The 22,033-nt window shown below is 38.9% G+C and overlaps 1 protein-coding gene across 5 annotated transcripts in view; it reads right to left on the bottom strand.

The window, feature by feature from the left end:
- Positions 1-21,063, bottom strand: part of NF1 (neurofibromin 1) — a 193,387-nt gene extending 172,324 nt beyond the window's left edge. For all 5 annotated transcript variants that reach the window (XM_087826026.1, XM_087826030.1, XM_087826028.1 and 2 more), the window contains exon 1: positions 20,960-21,063. In XM_087826026.1, the coding sequence (XP_087682152.1) occupies positions 20,960-21,019 (60 nt within the window). In that variant the 5' untranslated portion in view covers positions 21,020-21,063. The remainder of the gene's footprint in view (positions 1-20,959) is intronic.
- Positions 21,064-22,033: the final 970 nt, after the last annotated feature.

Raw genomic sequence — 22,033 nt, 5'->3', positions numbered from 1 at the left:
ATCTAAGAGATACTTCCTTACCTTAAGGAAATTTGGCCTGATTCTGACTCTCAATTATTGGCAGATAAATGATTTCTTTGAAGTCTCATGTTTTATCTTAAAAAGAGATGCAAATCTTGCATTCTATTACATAATACAGCCATATTTGTTTAAATTTAAAAAATATTTTTCTAAAAAAATTTTAAATAAAATTATGTTCCAAAAAGTCTGCTCAAAATATGCTTAAGTGCTAGAGCCTAGCACACCAACTCAGACTTAAGTTACACACATCTAAGCATGAGAAACACGGTATGTAATTTACTTAGAGTATACAATGCTCAATATTGATAATTTCCACATAGGAAACCCAAAGGAGAAAGAAGAAAAAAAAGTGCCACTTCAAAAATCACTACTGAAATAAAACACAGGAAGGTGGTAGAAAACAAAATAGATTTTTAAAGTATGTGAATTATTTGGGCAGTGCTATTGATGAACTTTGAATATTGACCATGTATTAAAGAGAACAGTACTGGTATCAATATTAAATGTCCTGGCTTCAATAATTGTACTGTAGTTAAGTAAGGGAGGTCCTTCCTTATTCTAAGGTACAATGAAGTATTTAGGACTAAAGGAACATGATGCCTACAACTTGCTGTCGAGGGAGGGAGGGAGGCAGGGCAAATAATAAAACATAAAACAAATGGAACAAAATATAAATAACTAGTGAATCTGGATGAAGAATATAAGAGGCTGCCCTTGCCAGGTGACTCGGTTGGAGCATCGTCCATACACCAAAAGGTTTTGGGTTCAATTACTAGCCAGGGCACATACCCAGGTTGTGGGTTCTCTCCCCCACGCTCTCTCCTTCCCTCCCTCTCTCCCTCCCTCTTCCTCTAAAATCAATAAACACATCCTCAGGAGAGGATAAAAAAAGAATATAAAGGGCTTTTATACTATTGTTGCAACTTTTCTGTAAGTTTCAAATTATTCAAAACTTTAAAAGTACATAAGTAACACTGGCAGCCCCAGAACTCCAAGGCAGTGTTTACCTACCAAAACAATTTGCCCTTAGGTCATCATTTTAGCTAATATTTAAATTACATTCAATTGTGAAAATTATTTTCCTAACACAATTCTTTAAAAAGCCGTCAATCAAATTTCTGAATCATCCTTTTCTAGTTATGAGAAAATAACACAGTTGATGTTAAAAATGAAAATAGATATCCAAATAGTGGAATCCAAATGGGCACAGCTAAATGTCTACGCGGCTTACCTCTGGGATTCAAATTTTTAAGAACATATTAACAATTAAATATTCTAGCACAATTTGTAAATTTTAATAAATTAAAAACTGCAGCAGTCAGCAGTCAGTGAAGATTCCAATCCAGGCTTTACCTCTTTCCTGAGACTGAGAAAAGAGTTTGTGAATGACAAAGATTCTCTGTGCTAATTGTAGCATGACATTTAAAACAATCCTAAACTCATCACAGGGAAGGAAGAGGCTTTTCATATAACACAGTCCAAGCACCTGTCATTGTGCTTAGTTTGCAACTTAACTTAGTTCAAGCCATTTAGTTATGTACTAACGGCCATTTGTTACTATGAGACTGAATGAAAGAATTTCATTCATTAAAAAAAGAAAAATACAATCAAACTAAACTTGGAATCATCACAAAAGGATAAAGCCAACAGAAATTTAGTTTCCAGGCTTGAGTCCTGCAGACTTCATATTGAGATGACCCACTATACTATAGTCTACTTTTAACCATTTCCTCCCTATGCCAAAATGACTCCATTACAGTCAATCAGAAAAAAAAAAAAAAAAATCAGCCCGGCTGGGAGTGGCTCAGTGGTTGAGCGTCGACCTAGGATCCAGGCGATCAGGGTTCGATTCCCGGTCAGAGCACATGCCCGGGTTGCAAGGCTTGATCAATGACTCTCTCATCATTGATGTTTCTATCTCTCTCTCTCTCTCCTTTTCTCTCTCTGAAATCAATAAAGATATATTTAAAAATAAATAAATAAATAAAATCAGTTGATATTATAAAATATAGACTTTACATAATACATTAATCTTCAATTTATCTGAAAACTAATATGCAAATGAAATTATAGAGGTGGATATGCTCTTCAGTCCATAAGTAGACAATTTAAGAACATAAATAAGATAAAATTAGATATTTAAGCCAATAGTCCCCCTGCAAGCAAAGTTTAAAAACTCATTTCACAGCAAAGTAAGTGCGAGAATGGGCTATGGACCTTGGAATTCACTGACCTTATCACATACCCTATCACCTGGAAGCAGTTGGTCTAATAGAATAATAGAATGGCCTGCTGAAGACTCAGTAATAGCACCATTGGAGACCAAATCCTCAAATAAATCCTTTGACTCAAGGACTAACATACATTATTGTTTTCTCTGTAGCCAGAATACATGTGTCTGAGAATCAAGCGGTGTAAATACAAGTGGTTTCTCTCCTTATTACTCCTAAGGACCCCATTAGCATAATTTTTGCTTCCAGTACCTACAGCTTTGATATCTGCTGGTTTTAAGGTCTTGGTTCCCAAGGAAAGAATGATTTCACCACAGTCACTGAATTAGAAGTTGAAACTGTTTCACGATCACACTGGCTCTGTGCCATTAAATCAAGATTTTCAACCTCTGCACTATCGACATTTTGAACTGGATAATTCTTTGCTGTTGGGGACTGTTCTGTGCATTGCAGGACGTTGCCCTCTACCCAAAGTCATGTAAATTAAAAATACCTCTGGGCATTGCCCTGTCCCCTGGGAGGCAAAACTAGCCTCAGCTGAAAACCACTGCACTAAATGGATGGGCAAAGAAGGAAGCCATTAGACTAGCTGATATAATTTATATGGGTTACCTAAGAGATACTGGACTAGTGCTGTCTGGTACCCTGAGGATTATCTGAAATATCTCCTACACAAGCGTAATAGTAAAATTTAATGGAAAAAAAACAAACAAAGCAAGACCACTGAGGATTCATATTCTTCACTAATGACGGTTTGGGTTACCCCACCAGCTGAGGTCCTGAGTAAAAGTAAAGGGAATATGGAATGAACAGAAGAAAGTAGTTATAAAGATGAACCACAATCTCTCAACTAGTTAACCAAAGCAAGGTCTACAGCAGTTATACATATTTTCTTCTTTGCTTACTATAGATTTCATATGAGTGTACAGAACAATTTCTTCTCTCTTCTCAATATGTCATACAAGTTTTACTAGTAAAGACTAACTTTACTACTAAGTCTTTAAGTAGCAGGATATTCAGATGGGACTATGAATTTGAGGCATAATTAACGTAGCCTAGAAATGGATCATGTGAATGTCACTCAGCAATGGATACAATGAATACTGGACCTTGGCTCATTTTGGGAAGAGGCTAAGGACATCTTCATTTTTACAAAGAAGACTTCCATTTCTTAGGCAAAAGCATAGAGTGTTTTTGCCTTCTGTACAGTAGATCAAATATCTGTATAAAGACATGTATGGCTGCTGAGTAGCGCCAAAGGGGTGGACTGTGTCAACTGCTAAATTACCATCTCTCATCTCTACACCTATCCCTTTGTACTTCATTTTCTGGTGGTGGAGCTACCGTGCAAACTACACTTCTCCTTAGCCAGCTGGCTCTGTGTTAAGGCTCTGCCGAGGTACTGTAAGACTGGAGGTCCTGTAACACTGGAGGTGTAAGGCAGCAGGTCCTGTAAGACTGGAGGTCCTGTAAGACTGGAGAAGCAACAAAGGACTTGATTCTTCCCGTTTGCTTCTTGTTCCAATCAGCATCGCCCCTGCTGAATTTTTTTTTACAATCTAATAACAGAAAGACCTCTTGCATGTATTCTAGTTTCTAGAAGTCAAGCAGAGAACTAGACTGTCAAATATGTTTAGCTGACTTCTGTGAGACACAATCAAAATTGTCCTTAAAAACAAACAACAAAAAATCTATGGCCTCACTAAAAACAAGATCGATAAACAAAAATCAATGTATTTCTATATATTAGCAATAATCAGAAACAGAAATTAAAAAATAATATCTGTTCAAGTGGTAATCCTCCCAAAACTAATCTATAGTTCACCACAATCCCTCTCAAACTAGGCTTTAAAGAAATTGATAAACTAATCCTAAACTGTACATAGATATGCAAGAGATTTACACTAGTTAAAGCAATCTTAGGAAAGAACAACAAAGTTGGAGAATTTATAATACCCGATTTCAGATTTTACTATAAAACTATAATAATCACGACTTGTGAATTAGCAAAAACAATAGACATATGGAATCTCACCAAGTACAAAAATTAACTAAAAATGAGTCATAGATTGATTTAAGTTGTAAAACCTGAAATAAAATTTCTAGAAGAAAACGTAAGAAAAATCTTTGTGATAAAGATTTTTTAGATATACTATCAATAACATTATCCTTTTTTAAAGAAAAAATGATAAGTTGGGCTTCAGCAAAATTAAGATCATCTGCTTTCAAAAGACTTTGAGAAGAAAAAAAGACAAGCCAGAAACTGGGAGAAAATATCTGCAAGTCACATCTCATAAAAGACTAGTATTCAGCATATATTACAAATTCTCAAAACTTAACAGTTAAAAAAAAAAAAATCCAATTTTAAAACATGATCAAAAGACTTGAATATACACTTCACCAAAGAAAATACTCAAGATGGTAAATAAGCACATGGAAAGACACTCAATATTATTAGTCATTAGGGAAATGCAAATTGAAACCATAATGATATATCACTTCACACCCACTAGGATGACTATAATAAAAAATTTTTTAAAGAAAAACTGTTGGCAAAGATGTGGAGCAACTGGAACTCTCACATACTACTGTAAAATGGTATAATCACTTGGAAAACAATGATTGGCAGCTTCTTAAAAAGTTAAACAAACAAGGGGCCTCTGCAAGAACTTGGGAGGAATAAGGAGCACAGACCTAGGTTCTTGGCTCCCCCGGGGAAATGAGGACTTGATTCAGATCCCCAGGATGGACCCCAAAATCACTCCCTATTGGCTGGGACAATGGGGTCTTGTCCTCAGGAGCTGTGAACTTTGTGTTGCTCCTTCACTTCCCAAAGCCAGAAAGAGAGGTTGTATTGGGGGCCATTTGTGGGGCTGGGGGAGGGAGGTGTCCTAGAGGTGGCAGACAGAATCCGGTCTTAGCTCTGCCCTGAGTGGCCTTGGACAAAGCCCTTGCCCCCTCTCTGGGCACCCTTCTGCCTGTGTCAGGTTCTAATGTGGAGTCTGAGACTCTCCCCCACCTTCCCCTGACCACCTTGGGTTTGTCCTCCCTAAGACCGGACCCCTCCAGCCACCATTCCTCACTGGGGGACTGAGCTCCCTGGGGGTCTAGCATTCACTTTCCCACCTCCTCCTGGAAACTTGGGGGCTATTTTTGCACAAATTTTCCAGAGTTTGGGGGACTCTGATAGAAACAAGACAAATTTTTAGTTGTTTTCTTAGCCAATCCAGCCAGCTGCCAATAGCCTGGCTCTTAAAGAGCCAAGGCCCCTTTTGTGCCATCCAGCAGTAAGGCTTTCCATCTGTCAGAGGAGACTCTGGGGCTTAGAAAGGGAGATCCCACCCAATCTGGAGTTTCATACATCCCCTGTGTCTGCAGCTGCTGGAGTCATCCAAGGATCTCCCCCCAGCTGGGCCTGAGAAAATTTTAGGGGGCTTGGAGCTGTATCACTTGGGTTCTGTCCCCTCACTCCACATCAGGCACTCTTTTGTTGGGTTTTAGTGAGCTGAGTTTACCCCCTGCTCTTTCAGAGCCTGTACAGAAGATTAAAGGGCTTCCTGGAAAAAGCTGTGGCATGAGAGGGGTCAGGTAGAGGAGGAGGTCAGCAAGCCATTACACATTGGGGTAGAGGGTGGGGATCAACAACTACCCCAGACTTGGTTTTGTAATGATTTGTACAGGAAGGAATAAATGCACCTAAGCTCCAATTTTTAAAAAGTTAAACATATACCCACCATAGGACGGCTGAGCCATTCTACTCCTTCAATAGTACTTACTCCAGAGAAAGTATATGTTCACACAAAGTTATGTACATGAATCTTCACAACAGCTTTATTTGTAATAGCTAAAAACTTGGAGCAACCCAAGTATCTATCAACAGGTGAATGAAAAAACAAACTGTGATATACAGACTGAGCAAAACAGTTCGTAGGGATGGCATGAAGGTAAGAATGGATTATGGGGGCTGGAGGAAACTTTTTGGGGTGATGTACTTTCATTATCTTGATTGTGGTGATGTATATCAAAACTCATCAAATTGTACATATTAAATGTGTGCAGTTTATTGTATGGCAAGTTACCTTAACAAAGCTGTAGAAATTATATTATTCTAGAATAAAAAATGAAATTCCTAAAATAAAGTTCCTAAGAGCGGTGGGGGGAGAGGGAAATGTTTTTGTATAATTATCCATATTGAGTGTATATTTATTCATACCCAATTAGGTGCTCTTCATTTTTGCCTTTAGTTTTGCCCTTCCCCTTGAGACATTTCCCTTCTATCTGAAGAACTTTCTTTGGTAATTCTTAGGGCAGGTCTGCTGGTAATTAAGTCTTTCAGCTTTTATCTAAAAATGTCTTTATTTCTGAAGGATATTACTGCTGGGAATAGAATTTTAACTTGGCAGTTTTTTCCTTTCAACACTTTAAAAATGTATCTCCATTATTTCCCAGTTTCCACCATTGTGCTCAAAAGTCAGTCATCAGTTATGTTACTGTTACTTAGAAAGTAACACATCTATTTTTTTTTCCCCTTCTGGTAGATTTTTAACAGTTTCTCTTTGTCTCTAAATTTCAAAAGTGAAATTAGCATATGTGTAAGTGTACTTTTCTTTGTATTTATCCTACTTGGGCTTTGCTAAACTACTTGAACCTGTGAGTTAATGTCTTTCATCAGTTTTGGAAAATGTTTTAACACTATTACTCCAAAATCTGCTTCCACACTAATCTCTCTCCTGTACTTCTGCATCTCCAATTACACATTATTTGACTTTTTAGTGTTCTACATATCTCTTAAGTTTTATTGCACCCTTTCCATTCTTTTTCCTTCCTGTGCTGCAAATTGGAAATTTTCTATTGACTTGTCTACAAATTCTTTAATCTTGACTTCCGTCCTGTATAATCTGCTATTAAATCCATCCAATGAATAATTAATCTCAGACACTGTGGATTTTTATTGTTGTGGATTTTTTGTTTTTAATGTGCCTGGTACTGTACTGAGCCCTGGGAGTAAAGCAGTGAACAAGACACACATAATCCTTGCTCTCATGGAATTTAAATAGTATGCATTCAATTGACCTGTTTTCCACCTTTTTTTTAGAATACTGAAGAATAGTGCAAGAGGTGGAATGAGGTCCTAGAGTCCTACATCAAATTTTTCTAATTAACATATAAATGAAAGATCTTAAGCAATCAAGGTTACGTTTTTTATTCCTTTCTATAGATTACAATTCTATAGAGATATTCTCCAATTTTTCATCCATTTTGTCCATCGTTTCCTATATTTCCTTTAACATATTAACGTCCTTGTCTACTAATTTCAATTACCTGTGGGTCTACTTCTACAGTTTATGTCTCTTCTTGATTATGGGTCACAGTTTTCCACTTTTTCAAAGTTTTGGAAATTGTTCACTGTACGCTAGATGATATAAAGAACCTCAGAAACCAGAATATGTCTTCCCAGTGAGAGCTCTCTCTTTACTGTATTAGGCAAAGGAGATGAGAGAGGCTGATTATTTCAATCCATTCAGGAATTGAACTATGTGAAAGCTATACTGCAGTTTTAGTAAGACTCAGTTTATCTCTGGTTCATCCTTTTTCTTTAGTCTGTGTCCAGAATCAACAAATGTCAGCAATCTGCTTCTCACCTAACAAGGGGCTCTTCTATCTCTGGAATTTTAATTCATCTAGTCCTCATCATTTCTACAGCCCTCCACTAGTTTTTAAAAGATGGTTTTAAAATTTCATCCAGTTTTTTTTCCTACTTATCACACTAGTATAGATGACTGTGCTGTGATCTACTAAATACTACTCAGAAACTAAAGTAGCCCAGCAATGATTCACAAACCCAACTTTATATCAAAATGACCTGGGGAGATTTTTTAAAGTACAACCCATTATCCATATCTCTAGAATATATAGATGTTCAGTGGGGCCAGGAAATCTGTACTTTTAACAAAAGTCTTAAAGCGATCTAGTAAAGCTGGCATATCTAAAGAAACTAATGTGCCTGTACCAGTTGTTCCTCCTCTCCCCTCCCCCAGAGATCATTATTTATAAGGACATTTGAGAAAAAACATACACTACATACAATGGGCAAATTGATAGAAGGGTATAAAAATAGTTAAAAGTTCAGAATAACTCAAAACTTTAAAACTTTAAAGATAATATGTTAAAAAATATTTAAAGGCTTTTAAAACTATTTTAAGATCAAGACAAGGAGGAAGGATACAAACCACTAGTTCACACATGGTATAATACCAACAGGAGATTAAAAGCAGAACTACTCGATTCAATTTTACTTCTAATTGTTCTAGCAGAAAACAAAATGATCTTCAAATTTCAAAAGAACACTGCTGAGAGCCATCAGGACTCTCAGATAAAGCTTAAAGCCCCTACCTGCTTTATCTAAATTCAAGTCCACATGAACTACTCCAAGGGAACAGATGAAAATTTAGACATGTTGATAAGAGAAATGCTGTCAGTGAACTCTGAAGTCATGAAAATAGAAAGGTGCCACACTGGGCATGATAAACTATTGCCCCAATTGTCAAAACACAGGGTTAGGTCAAGGGGAAAGGTGATTTCAGGACTATGGACTTAATTTAATGTCAACATATTATGCACAAGACCTTCAGCCATTTATAGAAGGAGAATCTACTAACAATGATGAAATTTCGCTTTAAGTTTAGAGTTTACAAAGTGCCTTCATATATACTACCTCATGTATTTGATTCACACAGGGACCTGTGAAAAAAAGCAGGTAGCATTATGTCCCCTCCCAATCCACACACAAACTCTTCAAAATATTCAGAATCTAGGGCTCAGGGAGCTGGACTTGCCCAGGTTAACTCCTCCTCCTCCTTCTTTCAGAAAATTAAGACTCAAGCTCAAGTCTTCTGATTCCTAATTGGGTCCAGTTCTCATAAAGTCAGCATGGGTTAAGAATAAGTCATGCTGTGGATGGACCAAGAGGATATTACGCTAAGTGAAATAAGTCAGACAGAGAAAGAAGACAAGCACCATATAATTTCACTTATATGTGGAATCTATTGCACAAACAAAATAAAAACAATCACAGATACAGAGAACAAACTGACAGTTATCAGGGGAGGGGGGTTGGAGGGCTGGGTGAAAAAGGTGAAAGAATTAAGCAGTACAAATTGGTAGTTACAGAACAGTCACAGAGACATAGATGATAGCACAGGGAATATAGTCACAATACCTGATAACTATGTATGGGGCCAGGTGGGTACTTGAAGCAGCAGGGGGGCCACTCTGGAAAGTACATGATTTTCTAACCACTTTGCTGTACAACTGAAACTAATACAGAATAATGTTGAATATAAACTGTAATTGGAAAATTAAAGAAAAAGAAATTTAAAAAGAAAAAGAAAATGAGCAAGAAAAAAAGAAATCATGCTGAAATGAAATTGTAACTGGGACTGCCTCATAATAACCGAGAGGTGCTGGGCAGGAAATGGGTAGGAGTATGGATGAAATAAAACTGAGTAGAAGTCGGGTAATGGGTACATGGGGATTCATTTACAATCATCTCTCTACTTCTGTATATGTTTGAATTTTTTCATAATAAAAGTTAACAAACCAACATGCACACACATGCCAATTCACATTCTTTGATAGTTTTACTGTGCTGGTAATCAGATGAACACCAAAAATATAGTACACCTGAAGCTCAGCATTTTTAAGCCTTTTTTTCCAAGTCTCACATAATGCCCTCAAAAACAAGACTAACAAGAGAAAGAATGAAAAATGGTTGGTATGCCCAAGTACTGACCACCACTGCACCAGGAGGCAGACAACCAAAATGATGAGATGACCTGAAATTATGTCCCGTAAAAAACGGTTGAATGTATGATATTTTTCTGGGGGGGAGGAAATAAAAAAAATAAAATAAACCTAGGGAGTGCTTAAGATTTGTCTTTAAATATTTTTAAAGTAAAAGGACAAACTTATTCTGAAGAGTTATAGAGAACAGAATTAGGAACAATGAATAGAAGACTCGAGGAGGCAAATCCCACTTCTCTAGTCTTCCCACTCTTCCTTAGGTTCATGACTCATGTGCTACTAACAAACCTTGTCACAATCACCTACCAACTTTCTAGATATTCCCCCCATCATCAAAACAGTTTGGCTTTTGGCTCAGTTTCCCCTCTACCTCATATCCACCACCATCTGGTTATCATCTAGGTTAGTGTTACTTGATAAAATACAGAACTCCCAATTAAGTTTGAATTCAAATAAACATGAGTAATTTTTTTAATGTAAGTATATCCCATGCAATATTTGGGAAATACTCATACTAAATATTTATTCATTGTTTATCTAAAATTCACATTTAACAGGGAATCCTATATTTCTATTTGCTAAATCTGGCAAACCTAACCTAGGTGACTCCAAGGTCAGAGCACCCATCCAACCTCTGGTCCTCAACCTTCCTTGATCTCCTAAATTCCAGTGACTAAGACCATAACAAAGATATGGTCTTCAAATTCAGATGTGGCCCGGCCGGGCATGGCTCAGCGGTTGAGCTTCGACCTAGGATCCAGGCGATTGGGGTTCGATTCCCGGTCAGGGCACATGCCCGGGTTGTGGGCTACAGCCAATCAATGACTCTCTCATCATTGATGTTTCTATATCTCTCTCTCCCTCTCTTTTCCTCTCCCTGAAGTCAATAAAGAGATATTTAAAAAAAAAAAAAAAATTCAGATGTGTCCTTAATATTGCCCAATATTGCTCAGTGTCCTTAAACTGCCCACTCTCCCTCATTTACCCCAACAGCTATTATGAATCAAGCCCATTCTTTCCTTCTCTACCATCTCAGTCCCTAATTCCCCCACCTGAATTTAGATCCCTATCTTCTACCTCCTATGGTATCTCATACCATCATTTCCCTTTATTATATTTTTCAATCCCTCCCACTAAAGGATAAGCCATTAAGTGAAATTATATTTTCCCAAAGCCTTCAAAGGATAGTTTAAACATTTTAGTATGGCATTCAAGACCCTACAAGATTTACAACTCAATCCAGACTTCAGTTTTCTGACAAGCTCTCTCCCTCTAACTGCCCAGTCTAAATTAAGTGCTCCTCTTACATACCCCCATTGTACTCTATATATCTGTACTTACCATAATTTTCTTATTTGGTAAATTTCTCCCTTACTAGACTTTAGGCTCCTAGAGACCAAGAACCATGTCTTGTCTTTATTTCTCCAACATTTACCACAATACTTGGCATCTGCCACAGCTAGTAGACACTTAAATGTTTACTGATCTAATAAGACAGATGGGGCTCAATTTAAGGTAAGAGTTTCTAACAATTACAATTCTACTAATGGAATGGATTACCTTGAGATGTAGTGTCCCTAGTCACCCTGAGGGCAAAATAAGATGATCAGTAAAAACAATTCAAAATTTATTTTTAAAATATTAAGGAAAAATAAAATTACATAGAATCTCTTAGTTTTTTTTAAATATAAAAGAAAATTAATCATATGGGCAAATGTTCAGATTATACTGTTATGCTAAAAGAGCAGCTTATAAAACAATGTGTCCCACTCATTACAACCTAACACTAATAACAGTAGCTAACATTTACTGAGTTCCTTCTATGTGCCAGAAACTGTGCCACATGCTTTACATATATTTCCTAATTTTAATCTCACAATTACCTCTGTGTAGATATTATTACTGACTTTATTTTTCAAGAGAAAAAACTGAAGCTTGAAGAGGTTGTCTTGACCAGGAGTTAGTAAGCAGTGGCATAACCTGAGCCCAAAAATTCAAACCCAGTTAGTCTGATTTCAGAATGAGCACATATAATTACATACACCAAAATTTTAACTATGGTTCTATCTGAGCTATGGTATTATAGACAACTTTTACTTATTTTTGTCATTTTGCTGTACTTCCATATTTCTATAATAAACATGAACTGCCACTGTATTTTAAAATAAATGTTCAAGTAGAGGTTGGACAATAATCTACCAGGACTATTGCAGAGTGGATTTAAATAATCTCAGATTCCTTCTAACTAAGGGTCTCTGATTAATCAATTAGTGACTGGAATTAATTTTTTCAGTCAGAAAATAAAACAAAAATCAATCCATTTTAAGAACTGTAACAGTTTTGGACTGTCAGATTCTATTTTCCCTGTTTTATAGATAAGGAAACAGCTCAAAATTTAAGAAATTTACGTAACATTGCAAAGGCAGTTCGTGTCAGGGCAGAAACCACAGCACAAGTCTTCATTGATCTTTGTTGCTAACAGCTGACCAAAACAAAATCTATCTCTCCCATTCCCAACTGAAAATTTAGTTATTAGAGGCCCAAAATTGAAACATAACAGGAAATACAAATGCTTCTTTTTTCCCCCTCAGTCCAAAAGGAAGAAGACCTGCCTGGAGCATAAAGACAAGACATTTCCCAGGCCTGATCTGAGACAGAAATAAAAGGCACTGGGGTAAAGATGGGAGAGCTGGAAAGATATTCCAAAAGACAAGACGAACGATTTGAGAGGAAAAGGAAAACAAATACCCAGGAATCCAACAGGATAAGGCATTCAAATACTACCAAAATTTATAAGTTGCCTCAAATTTAATCAAATCCTAAGTGGAATGTGCTTAGAGTATGAAAACCAACTTTACAAAACTGGACTGTGAAATGCCAAGATAAAGTAATGAAATAAATACATAATTTCATATTTATAATTGTACACTCCTACTGGTGTTCTCACAAATTTTATTCTCTCACCTTCAGGATTCAACTCCCCTCACCTAAAAATCTGCAGTGAGAATAATGTAACGTCATAAAATTAAATAAAAGGGGGACAATGTTACAACTTCCTCCGACAACCCAAGAAGCTTTGATAAGGTGAAAAGAATGATAAATAATAAAATCAAGGATATAATGTTCAAAACTCCTTTCTGTTTCTAACACAGGACGAATCAAAAAAGATTTCCAGATACTCTCATCTCATCTTTAAAATGAAGAATCAATAATACATTCTTCAATTTGCATATTTGTGTTGTCTGTTCAGGAAATTTAGGTTTTTTTGTAAAGCTCTATTTATTGAAAAGTTACTGCCATAAGGATTATGACACCCACATTCTAGTATAAACTCAATTAATTATGTCATATGATTATGAACAAGTTATTATGCCTCTTTAGTTTTATTTTTTCTCATGCAGAGTAGAAATAATAATAATCAACAGAAAAAATACTGCACAGGATGATAATCATGATAATAAATTTTTATGACTAACTTGACAGCTTTCTTTCACGTAAAAGATTCATGCTTAAGACACTAAACAAGCCCATGATGTGAGTAGGGCAGAAATTATCCCCATTTTATAGATGAAGACATAGAAAACTAAAGTTCAAAGAGGTTAATTCACTTACCCAAGGCCACACTTGGACACTGCAGAGTCAAAAGCTCTTTCTCTTACTAGACATATACTGCCATTACAAACCTGAGGTGGTAACAGCTGTTTTGTCATGCTCAAACTCCTGTGAAGTCTACCCAAGGAAAGCTGTCAACAATTACACAGAAAAGGGTCACTTGAGACTGTTATGAGCCATAATGACCCACAAGGTCATTATCTGGGTATAAAATATGATTAATGATAAGTTAAATAAAAGTCCTTTAAGTAAATTTCTAAAAGTCCCTCTATGTATTAACTTCATGCCTCTTGCACTAGATACAACACCCTGTTTGGGGGATGTGAAGTAGAGTGGGGAAGGTTTTCATTAAGAAAAGTAAAGTAAGTTCTCTGAAATTCAATGGGGTAAGACACTCAAAGCTATAAAATATGCGTAAGGGCAGGCAGCAGCTTGTAGGCTGTAGTGACAGCCCTAAGCCAAACCCGAAAGAGTGCCAGGCTGTGGTTTAAAGAAAATATGCAATCTGGAAATTTGCACCTCAAGTTACTGCTACTGCAAAGTAATTAGTACCATTTATAGTAAAAATATGTAAAGTTTTAGAGGATAATTCCAATTCTTCATTATAATTGGATGGGATTCCATATTAGCTTGGGGCTTTCTTGTCTCAACAGAAGCTCTCAAAAGCCACACTCAGAGAACCAAAGAACAGGACTATATATCACAGGTATATGACACTTGAAGTGGTCACATATGCATTCAACTAAAGAAACTTTAATGAGGGCACCATCAATTCCAGTTATTTATATTCCATAATGTCAAAAGTTTTCTTTAGCACAACCTGAGAGTGCTCTGTTTACTGAAGGTTCCACCATATAGTATGACACAGAAACATACACATTACTGAAAGCTTAAACTTAATTCACAGTCACAACAATGTAAAACACCTTAACTTTTCTATTCTTCAAGGTCAAAACAAACTTTGTCTCATCTTTCTCCACCTCCAAGAAAATGGGGTATTCTAAAAAACATCAGATGAAACAGCCAATGCTTTTATAAATATAAGTCAATCCTCTGCAAAGAAAGAGCTTAAGATGCCCATATCCTACTTCAGTATTGATTCTAACCCTCTGAACAGTTTAAGCTGACCACAAACCTCCCCTTCTACTTCTTCTATACAACTCTCCTCCTTAAACTTCCTTTAAAAAAGGAGCCTTCCTACACCTCCTGTCCTTTGTCTTATATACACACACACACACTCAAAGCCCCCAAAGAACAGGCTGAGGCCTAAAGAACATATGTGCAAAACAGGTTTTTAATTAATACACTGCTCACCCTTAAAAGCATGTTGTTATAATGCAACAATATAGTCTATACAGAACTTCATGACACCAAACTTGAAAGGCGAAAACAAAAATGCCCCATTAGCAGTCTGAGTAAATTAAAGAACAAAGATGCAAAAATAAGGCATGATTACTTATTATATCACTAACCTTTCCTTTAAGGACAAAATTCTCCATGCTAAATATAATAATAATAATAATAATAATAATAATAATAATAATAATGATGATAATGGAGCAGATTTTAGAATCTAATTTCCTACTGGTCAAAAAGTCAAATAAAAAGAAGGAATATTTAAGTAGGAATATTTAAAATCTAGTATAACAATAAATGCTGGCCCAATTCACAGAACACCTTATGACATTTTTCTACTACACTTCCCAAACTTAAAGGTCTACATTATAACACATATGCCACAAATTAGATGATAAAGCAAGAAAACAGACAGATTACAGACATCCATGGTATGCTACATAAGGACTTGTTACCATGATATGTTACCTAAGCATTTGTCAGTGAATGCTAAAGTAAGGTACATATCTGCCAAGGTACAAACCAGGGGAATATTCAGAGAGTAGTCAATCTCCCTCATTTGAATAATTTAAAACTTTTCAAAGTTTTTCATTACACTATCAGACCATTGTAAAAAATGTCCTTATGTAGAGACTTGTCACTAAAACTAAGTGACAAATCCAAGATCACAAAGGTAGTTAATCAGATCTGAAACTTCATTCAAAAAACATGTGAGCTCTGAGGGAGGGCATATAAATATGTATAAGTTCCTCCTTATAGCTAAAATCACTTAACTTACAAGACTTAGGCTATTTTAAAAACTAAATTAAAATGTGGTTATTTAATAAATATAACAAAGCCAAAATTACCACTTATTTTAGCCAGTCTACCTTTCATCCAGGAATCGCATCAAAAACATTCCATCAATGACACACTGTATGCTCCTATGTGTGCTGGGAACTGGGGTGACTATAAGAGAATTCTAACAGAGGCTTCTTGCTTTCCAGAAAGTTTACACTCTATTTGATAAAAAGATAAGAAAAAAGAAAACAATGCTAAGCTGTGTTCAACCAGCTCTCCAGAGGGGAGAAACCTTACCGGGTGGATCCACACAACCCCAGGTGACAAGCACACCAAGAAGTGAGATTGTAGTGAGTTTAGTCCAGGCAGACTTCATGGAAAAAATGAAGCTTGAACCGCACACCGAAGGATGGACGGGAATTATTAGAAAAGCACAAAGGAGCAATGAAAGCATTAAGGGGCCAGTAAAAATGAAGGCTGAGAAGCAGAAACAAGAAGAAGAGACTGAGCCAACCTGCACAGCATAGGTGCATGCTGAGGCATAACAAGAAATAGCTTGGTAAATTAAGTGGGGTCAGCTCCCAACAGACTGATGCAGCTCAGGGCAACGCTGTTAAAATATTAAAATCATTGAATATTTAAACTAGAAAGAGAACCTTAGAGATTTTCCAGACAATTCTTTTCCCTCAGATGAGGAAATCTAGGATCCGCAGAGAGTTAATGGCGAGCAGAAAGACAGAAGCGGGGAAAAAGCAGAGCAAAACTCAGACCCCCATTTAGGAACCCCAGTTCAATGACAGGCAACAAAGTATGACAGAGAAAGCACATCTGCCCAAGAATCAATGAGAGCATCCATATATGAAGATCTGCAAACATACATACAAGACAGTATTGTCTTGAGAATTAGAGGAAACTGGTTTCCAGGGGTAATGGAACAGCACAGTGGCATTACACTTGAGCAAAAACCAGAAGAAATCACTCAAAAAAACAGCAATCCAGAAGAAAAGCAGAGGCAGAAGCTAGTTTTCAGAAAGTTATAAAGGAAATGGGTGGATAAACAGTAGAGGCAGCAGGTATCTGGCAACAAAAGGAAGGAAAAGATTGAGCCATAGAGAGAAAGGTACAGGACCAATCAAATGTTTAAGACAAAAGAAATCTTAGTAAGTTCGAAGGTGAAGAGAAAGGAGATCACACAGCGGAAGACTAAATTAAACACTAGATAAGGTGGGGGTGGGGGAGTGAGGGGACACAGAGAACTAATTGAGGACCAGTAGGAAGAACTTTTTTAAAAAAAGATGAGTTCCAGAAAAAGAATTGGCATTTTTTTCTCATTCCCCATATAATACCCTTTGCCAAAAGACTATTCATTTTCAGCTACTTTATAAGGCCTTAAATAAACTGCAGACCAGGCTTTAAAAACAAGGCTAGGAGATTTTTTAAAAAATCCAAAACAGCTTCAAAGTTTTACAAATCTATCTATTTGGCCAATTAACATGTGGCTTGTAACTTCAAAAGACACTTGCCAATCATTTTATACTGTGAATTTTACACCACATATTCAAAGAATATTCCCATTAGCATTCAATTTACAATAACTAGTATGCTACTGTAACAAATAAAAAATCAGTTTATTCTCTGTATGTTTTGGGGGCTTTTTATAACACATCATTCAGGGGTATCTTTTTTCAATTTCTTAAAAAGAAAAATAACCCCTCATATAACCAGTTTTCCTTTACTCCCTTTCAGAATCAAAGCTCCATAGAGGCTGGTAGGCATAAGTAGGTGGGGCATCTAAGAAGGTTCTAAATTGTTAAGTACCCCAGCTAATGAGCCAAAATTTAGACATACACACATAAAATTTGCCAATTTCAACTTAGAAACTTACTATTGAACAACATAAAGACAAGTTAAGTATATAACTGATATAATTGATACATTTAGCTTTCTGGCTGTCCAGCTTTGCAACTGCAATTTCCCTAATCAAGGAGGTAATCGCTATTAAAACAGGTTAAAAATCGTTCAACTTAGGCCATAAATACTAGGTTTAAATTCCAGCAGATTACAGGAATTTTATTTTACACACCTGGAAGCAAGGACTTGAGCTCAAAATGTCAAGATAGAATAATACTACCACTTCTTTTAACTGGGTCTAGAGTACCAAGTTGCTGAGCAATGCCCATCAGAATACAATAATACAGTGGCTAGTACATTTCTGCTTTAATCACCACAAATATTCCAAGTCCAACCAAAACATCAATTCAAACATAAACAGAATTGCCATCTACAGACATGCACATGCTCACTGGCTCAACATATACTCTGTGTCTTCCCTGTAATAAAAGGAAGCAGCTTGACTGCCCCCCCAAGGAAACAAAGTATATACAATATATCAAAATGTAAAGCTTTTAGAAATACTTGAAACATTTAAGACTCTTACACAAATAACTCTCACTATATGCAGAGCATTTTCCTCGCCCTCAGTAAAAACGTAAACTTTTCTCTCCCAACTATACTTAATGGATTATTACTATTTTTAACCCTATGAGATGCTTATAAATATCCCTGATTGTCCAGCATTCAATACTTTTCATTTTGAGGCTTTTGTTATTAGGTCAGCTATGTGACTACGTGACCTTGGGAAGTCACTTAACCTCTCTGTGCCTGAGTTTTCTCACTTTCCCATCTCAAGGTAAACTCTAATTTGAATTAAGTATTTATTACTTCTATAATAAATTAATGCATATATGTATCTTATGTTGAACACTGAAAACCCTTGTACTTTTGCATCTCAAAGTTACTGTGGCTTTAACCTTGTAAGAGAAAAATATGAGAAATAAAGCTGTATCTTTCCTATGTATCTTTCTCTTAATTACAACATAAGGAATATATTTTTAAAAAATGCTTCTGGTTAAAACTGTTATGTCCTTAATTTTTAACAGATGATGGTGAGTTTGATTCCACAATACTCATAACAAAGCAAACAACAAAGCCTAAGGTCTTTTAACACTGGGGACAAAAAAGAAAACATTTTATTGCATTACTGACCATATAATCAAAATCATTCCTCTTTTAAAATTTAGAAAATTATATTTTTCATACGTGACACATAGGCCTAGAGATCAACAGGTAAGAGGTAAAGGAATACACTTTACAAATTGGAAAAAAATTTTAATTTTTAAAAATTGGGAACAATTGTGGTGTGAATCTTTCAAATTCTCGCATCCAGGTTATGCTGTCTACAAGATTCAGCTTTGGGGTTCGTCTGTATGCCTTTTTAAAAGTTACAGAGCCCGGCCAGGCATGGCTCAGGGGTTGAAAGTCGGCCCAGGATCCAGGAGATAGTGGTTTGATTCCCGGTCAGGGCATGTGCATGGGTTGCGGGCTCGATCCCCAGCTGGGGGCCTGCAGGAGGCAGCCGATCAATGACTCTCATCATTGATGTTTCTCTCTCTTTCTCTCCCTCCCTCTCCCTTCCTCTCTCTGAAATCAATAAAGATATATTAAAAAAAATAATAATAATGATAAAAAGTTACACAGAGAAAGTCCTTTCTAACCTAATGCTCTGTCAATAATATAATCCAATATATGCAGTAACACTTTACTTTCTCAGATAGATTAGTAGTACAGTTGGTTTAGATGCTTCTTGGTATGGAAGCAGGAGGATGGGTGAAACAATTCCTTCAAGTCATTGACAGCTTTGTAATTCTACTTTATCTATGTAGTTTCTTCTCAAATTTCTCCTCAATTCCTCTGCCTATCCCCAAATATCTTTTAGGTAGGTTAGAAACACTATAGTCCTATAAGGAAATGTTTATGGATCAAATGAAAGTGGAGCCCACTTTCCCCCCCTCTCCATTCAGCTTCCATAATCAGTTTTATGACAAAACAGACTGACTCAATCTTAAACAGCTCCCTCATCACAGAAAGCCTGTGGCAGAACTGCAGCTGCAAAAAATGCATCCCTTTAAAACCAACCCCAACTACCTCCAGCAACACAAAGTTAAACTAATTCCCATTGACAAAAGGCTGCGTGTGCATTCATTCTGATCAGCCCTAGGGTTTACTGTGTGAAGCTCAGGATATAAAAAGGCACCTCCTCAAGCTATGAAACTTTTTTTTTCCCCATCACACATATTCTCAATGAAAGTTCTCTTGTCAACCAAGAGGTGAGAGTTAAACACAATAACAAAACACTAGCAGAATTATGGGCTCTAGGACCACATCCCAGCTGCCTTTGCTCTCTGTTGTCAGTGAGTGAGTGGCTCAGCGGCAGTCTCCCACTTTCCTTTCAGCCTTCCCCCCTTACTCCCCAAGAAGCTCACTCAAGAAAGCAATATTCACATCCTCGGACCGCTGGCAAAAAATAAAGGGAGAAACTGCAATTATCCAGGAAGGGGTAAAAACGGGAAAAATATTTCAGAAGCAGGAGGGATCGAGAGCCAGCCATGGTTTCCAGTGCAAGCAGCAATGTAAAAAGCCAGGCTCGTCTCGGGAGGACATGGGGGGGACGCCCGCGTGGGCATCAAAAACTGTGCAGTGTGTGTGCACTTGGAGCTCCAGGGGCAGGCGGATGGAGCAGAAAGTAAGAAAACCTGTGCTTTCCCTGCTTTCTTCCACTCTTCCCCCTCCAAGAGAGGAAGCTGAAGAAACTGGGGGAGGGGCGGGGTGTTATCGTTCCATTGGGGGTACACAAGCCGGGCCTTGGGGTGCCTTCAGTTGTTCACCCCCAGTGAGGAGGTCCCTTGAGGGAAGAGGAAACCCCTCAATGTTACCCACCTCCGTTCAAAAAAAAAAAAAAAAAAAAGTAAGGGGGGAATGATGAAATCCAGATGGAGAGCCCCACAAAGCGCCCCCAGGTCACTCATCCTCGTTAGCGAGCGGGTGGGCTGGGGTAACAGGGATGGAGGGTCCGAGGGGCGCCCAGGGGGCAGGCCCCACGCCCCGACTTGGAGGGAGGGCGGGAGGGAAGGAGAGCCCGGCTACCGGCGGTGCCCCTCAGTCCCCGCACTTCCCCCTAGGCCACCCCTTCTTATCCCCCTTCCTTTCCCCCCGAGCAGGGCAGCGGCGGGGAGGCGGCGGCTCCGTCCTCCCCTCCCCCACGCCGTCCCCACCCCCACCCCGCTCCCACCGCCCGCCCGCCCGCCCGGGCCCGTTACCTGCTCGTCGAAGCGGCTGACTACGGCCTGGACCCATTCCACCGGCCTGTGCGCGGCCATGTCCTCCCCGCGGCCGGGGGGCGGCGGAGGGACGGGGCGGCCGGCGCCCGGGGCCGGGGAGCGGGCGGGGAGCGGGGGCTGAGGTGAGGGGAGCGGCGAGGAGAGGGGCTGAGGAGAGCGGGCTCCGAACGTTCCCACGGGGGTGGGGATGGGGGGCCTGCGCCGAGCCGGGAGGGGGAGAGGGGAAGGGGGCGTTGGCGAGGAGGCTGGGGGAAGGGGGGCGGGGGAGGGGGACCCGGGGAGGGGAGGGGGCCTCTTGGTCGCTCTCCCCACTAGCGCCGTCTCCCCTCAGCCATCACAGCCCCAGACGCCGCCATGACACCCCACCGGAAGTGGGATCCTTTCCACAGCCCGGGGAGAGGGAGAAGCTGCGAGCTCGAGATTGAGAGCGCGGCTGGGAAAGGGGAGGGGGAAGCGGAGGGAGGGAGGGGGGCCTGTCGCGCATGCGCCCGCGCCGGCGGGTTTCATTAATGAAAAAGCGAGTCCTCCTGGAGGTGACGTCACCTAACTCCTCCCGGCCCGGAGGCGCGCGTCCCTCAGCGCCGCGGGGCTCACCTAGACTCCCGCTCCGGGTTCCGCGGGCGCAAGTCCGAGCTGACCCGGGAGCGTCCGCTTCCATCCCCGACGCCGCACCAGGCTCCCCCTCCCCCGCCGGCCTCCGGGTTTGGATTGCTCCCCGCGTTGGAAGTTAGGGCGCCCTGAGGCTAACGTTTCTCCCCGTGTGCAGACCTCTGCTGCTGGTCTGGGGAGGCTGTGCTGAACCTCTCTCTGCTTTACGCTCCCACAGAAATACAAGACACGCAAACCTCAGGCTTTCAGGTCCTTCGTAGCTACTGTGAGAAACAGTATGGAGCAAGGAAGGCCCGGAGAGGATGGGAGATTTTTACCTTTCCATGCTAGACCCAATGGCAAAGTACTCAGACTGCGGTGTGCAAATGCAAACTCCCTCTGTTGGGCTGATAGGCACCCAAGTGAGTAACGCTTTTGCATAGTTGATACTGGAAAGATTCGAGT

This window comes from Miniopterus natalensis, chromosome 17, assembly GCF_054644295.1.
Source record: "Miniopterus natalensis isolate mMinNat1 chromosome 17, mMinNat1.hap1, whole genome shotgun sequence".
NCBI lineage: Eukaryota > Metazoa > Chordata > Mammalia > Chiroptera > Miniopteridae > Miniopterus > Miniopterus natalensis.
This window is presented reverse-complemented; position numbering and strand designations above follow the sequence as displayed.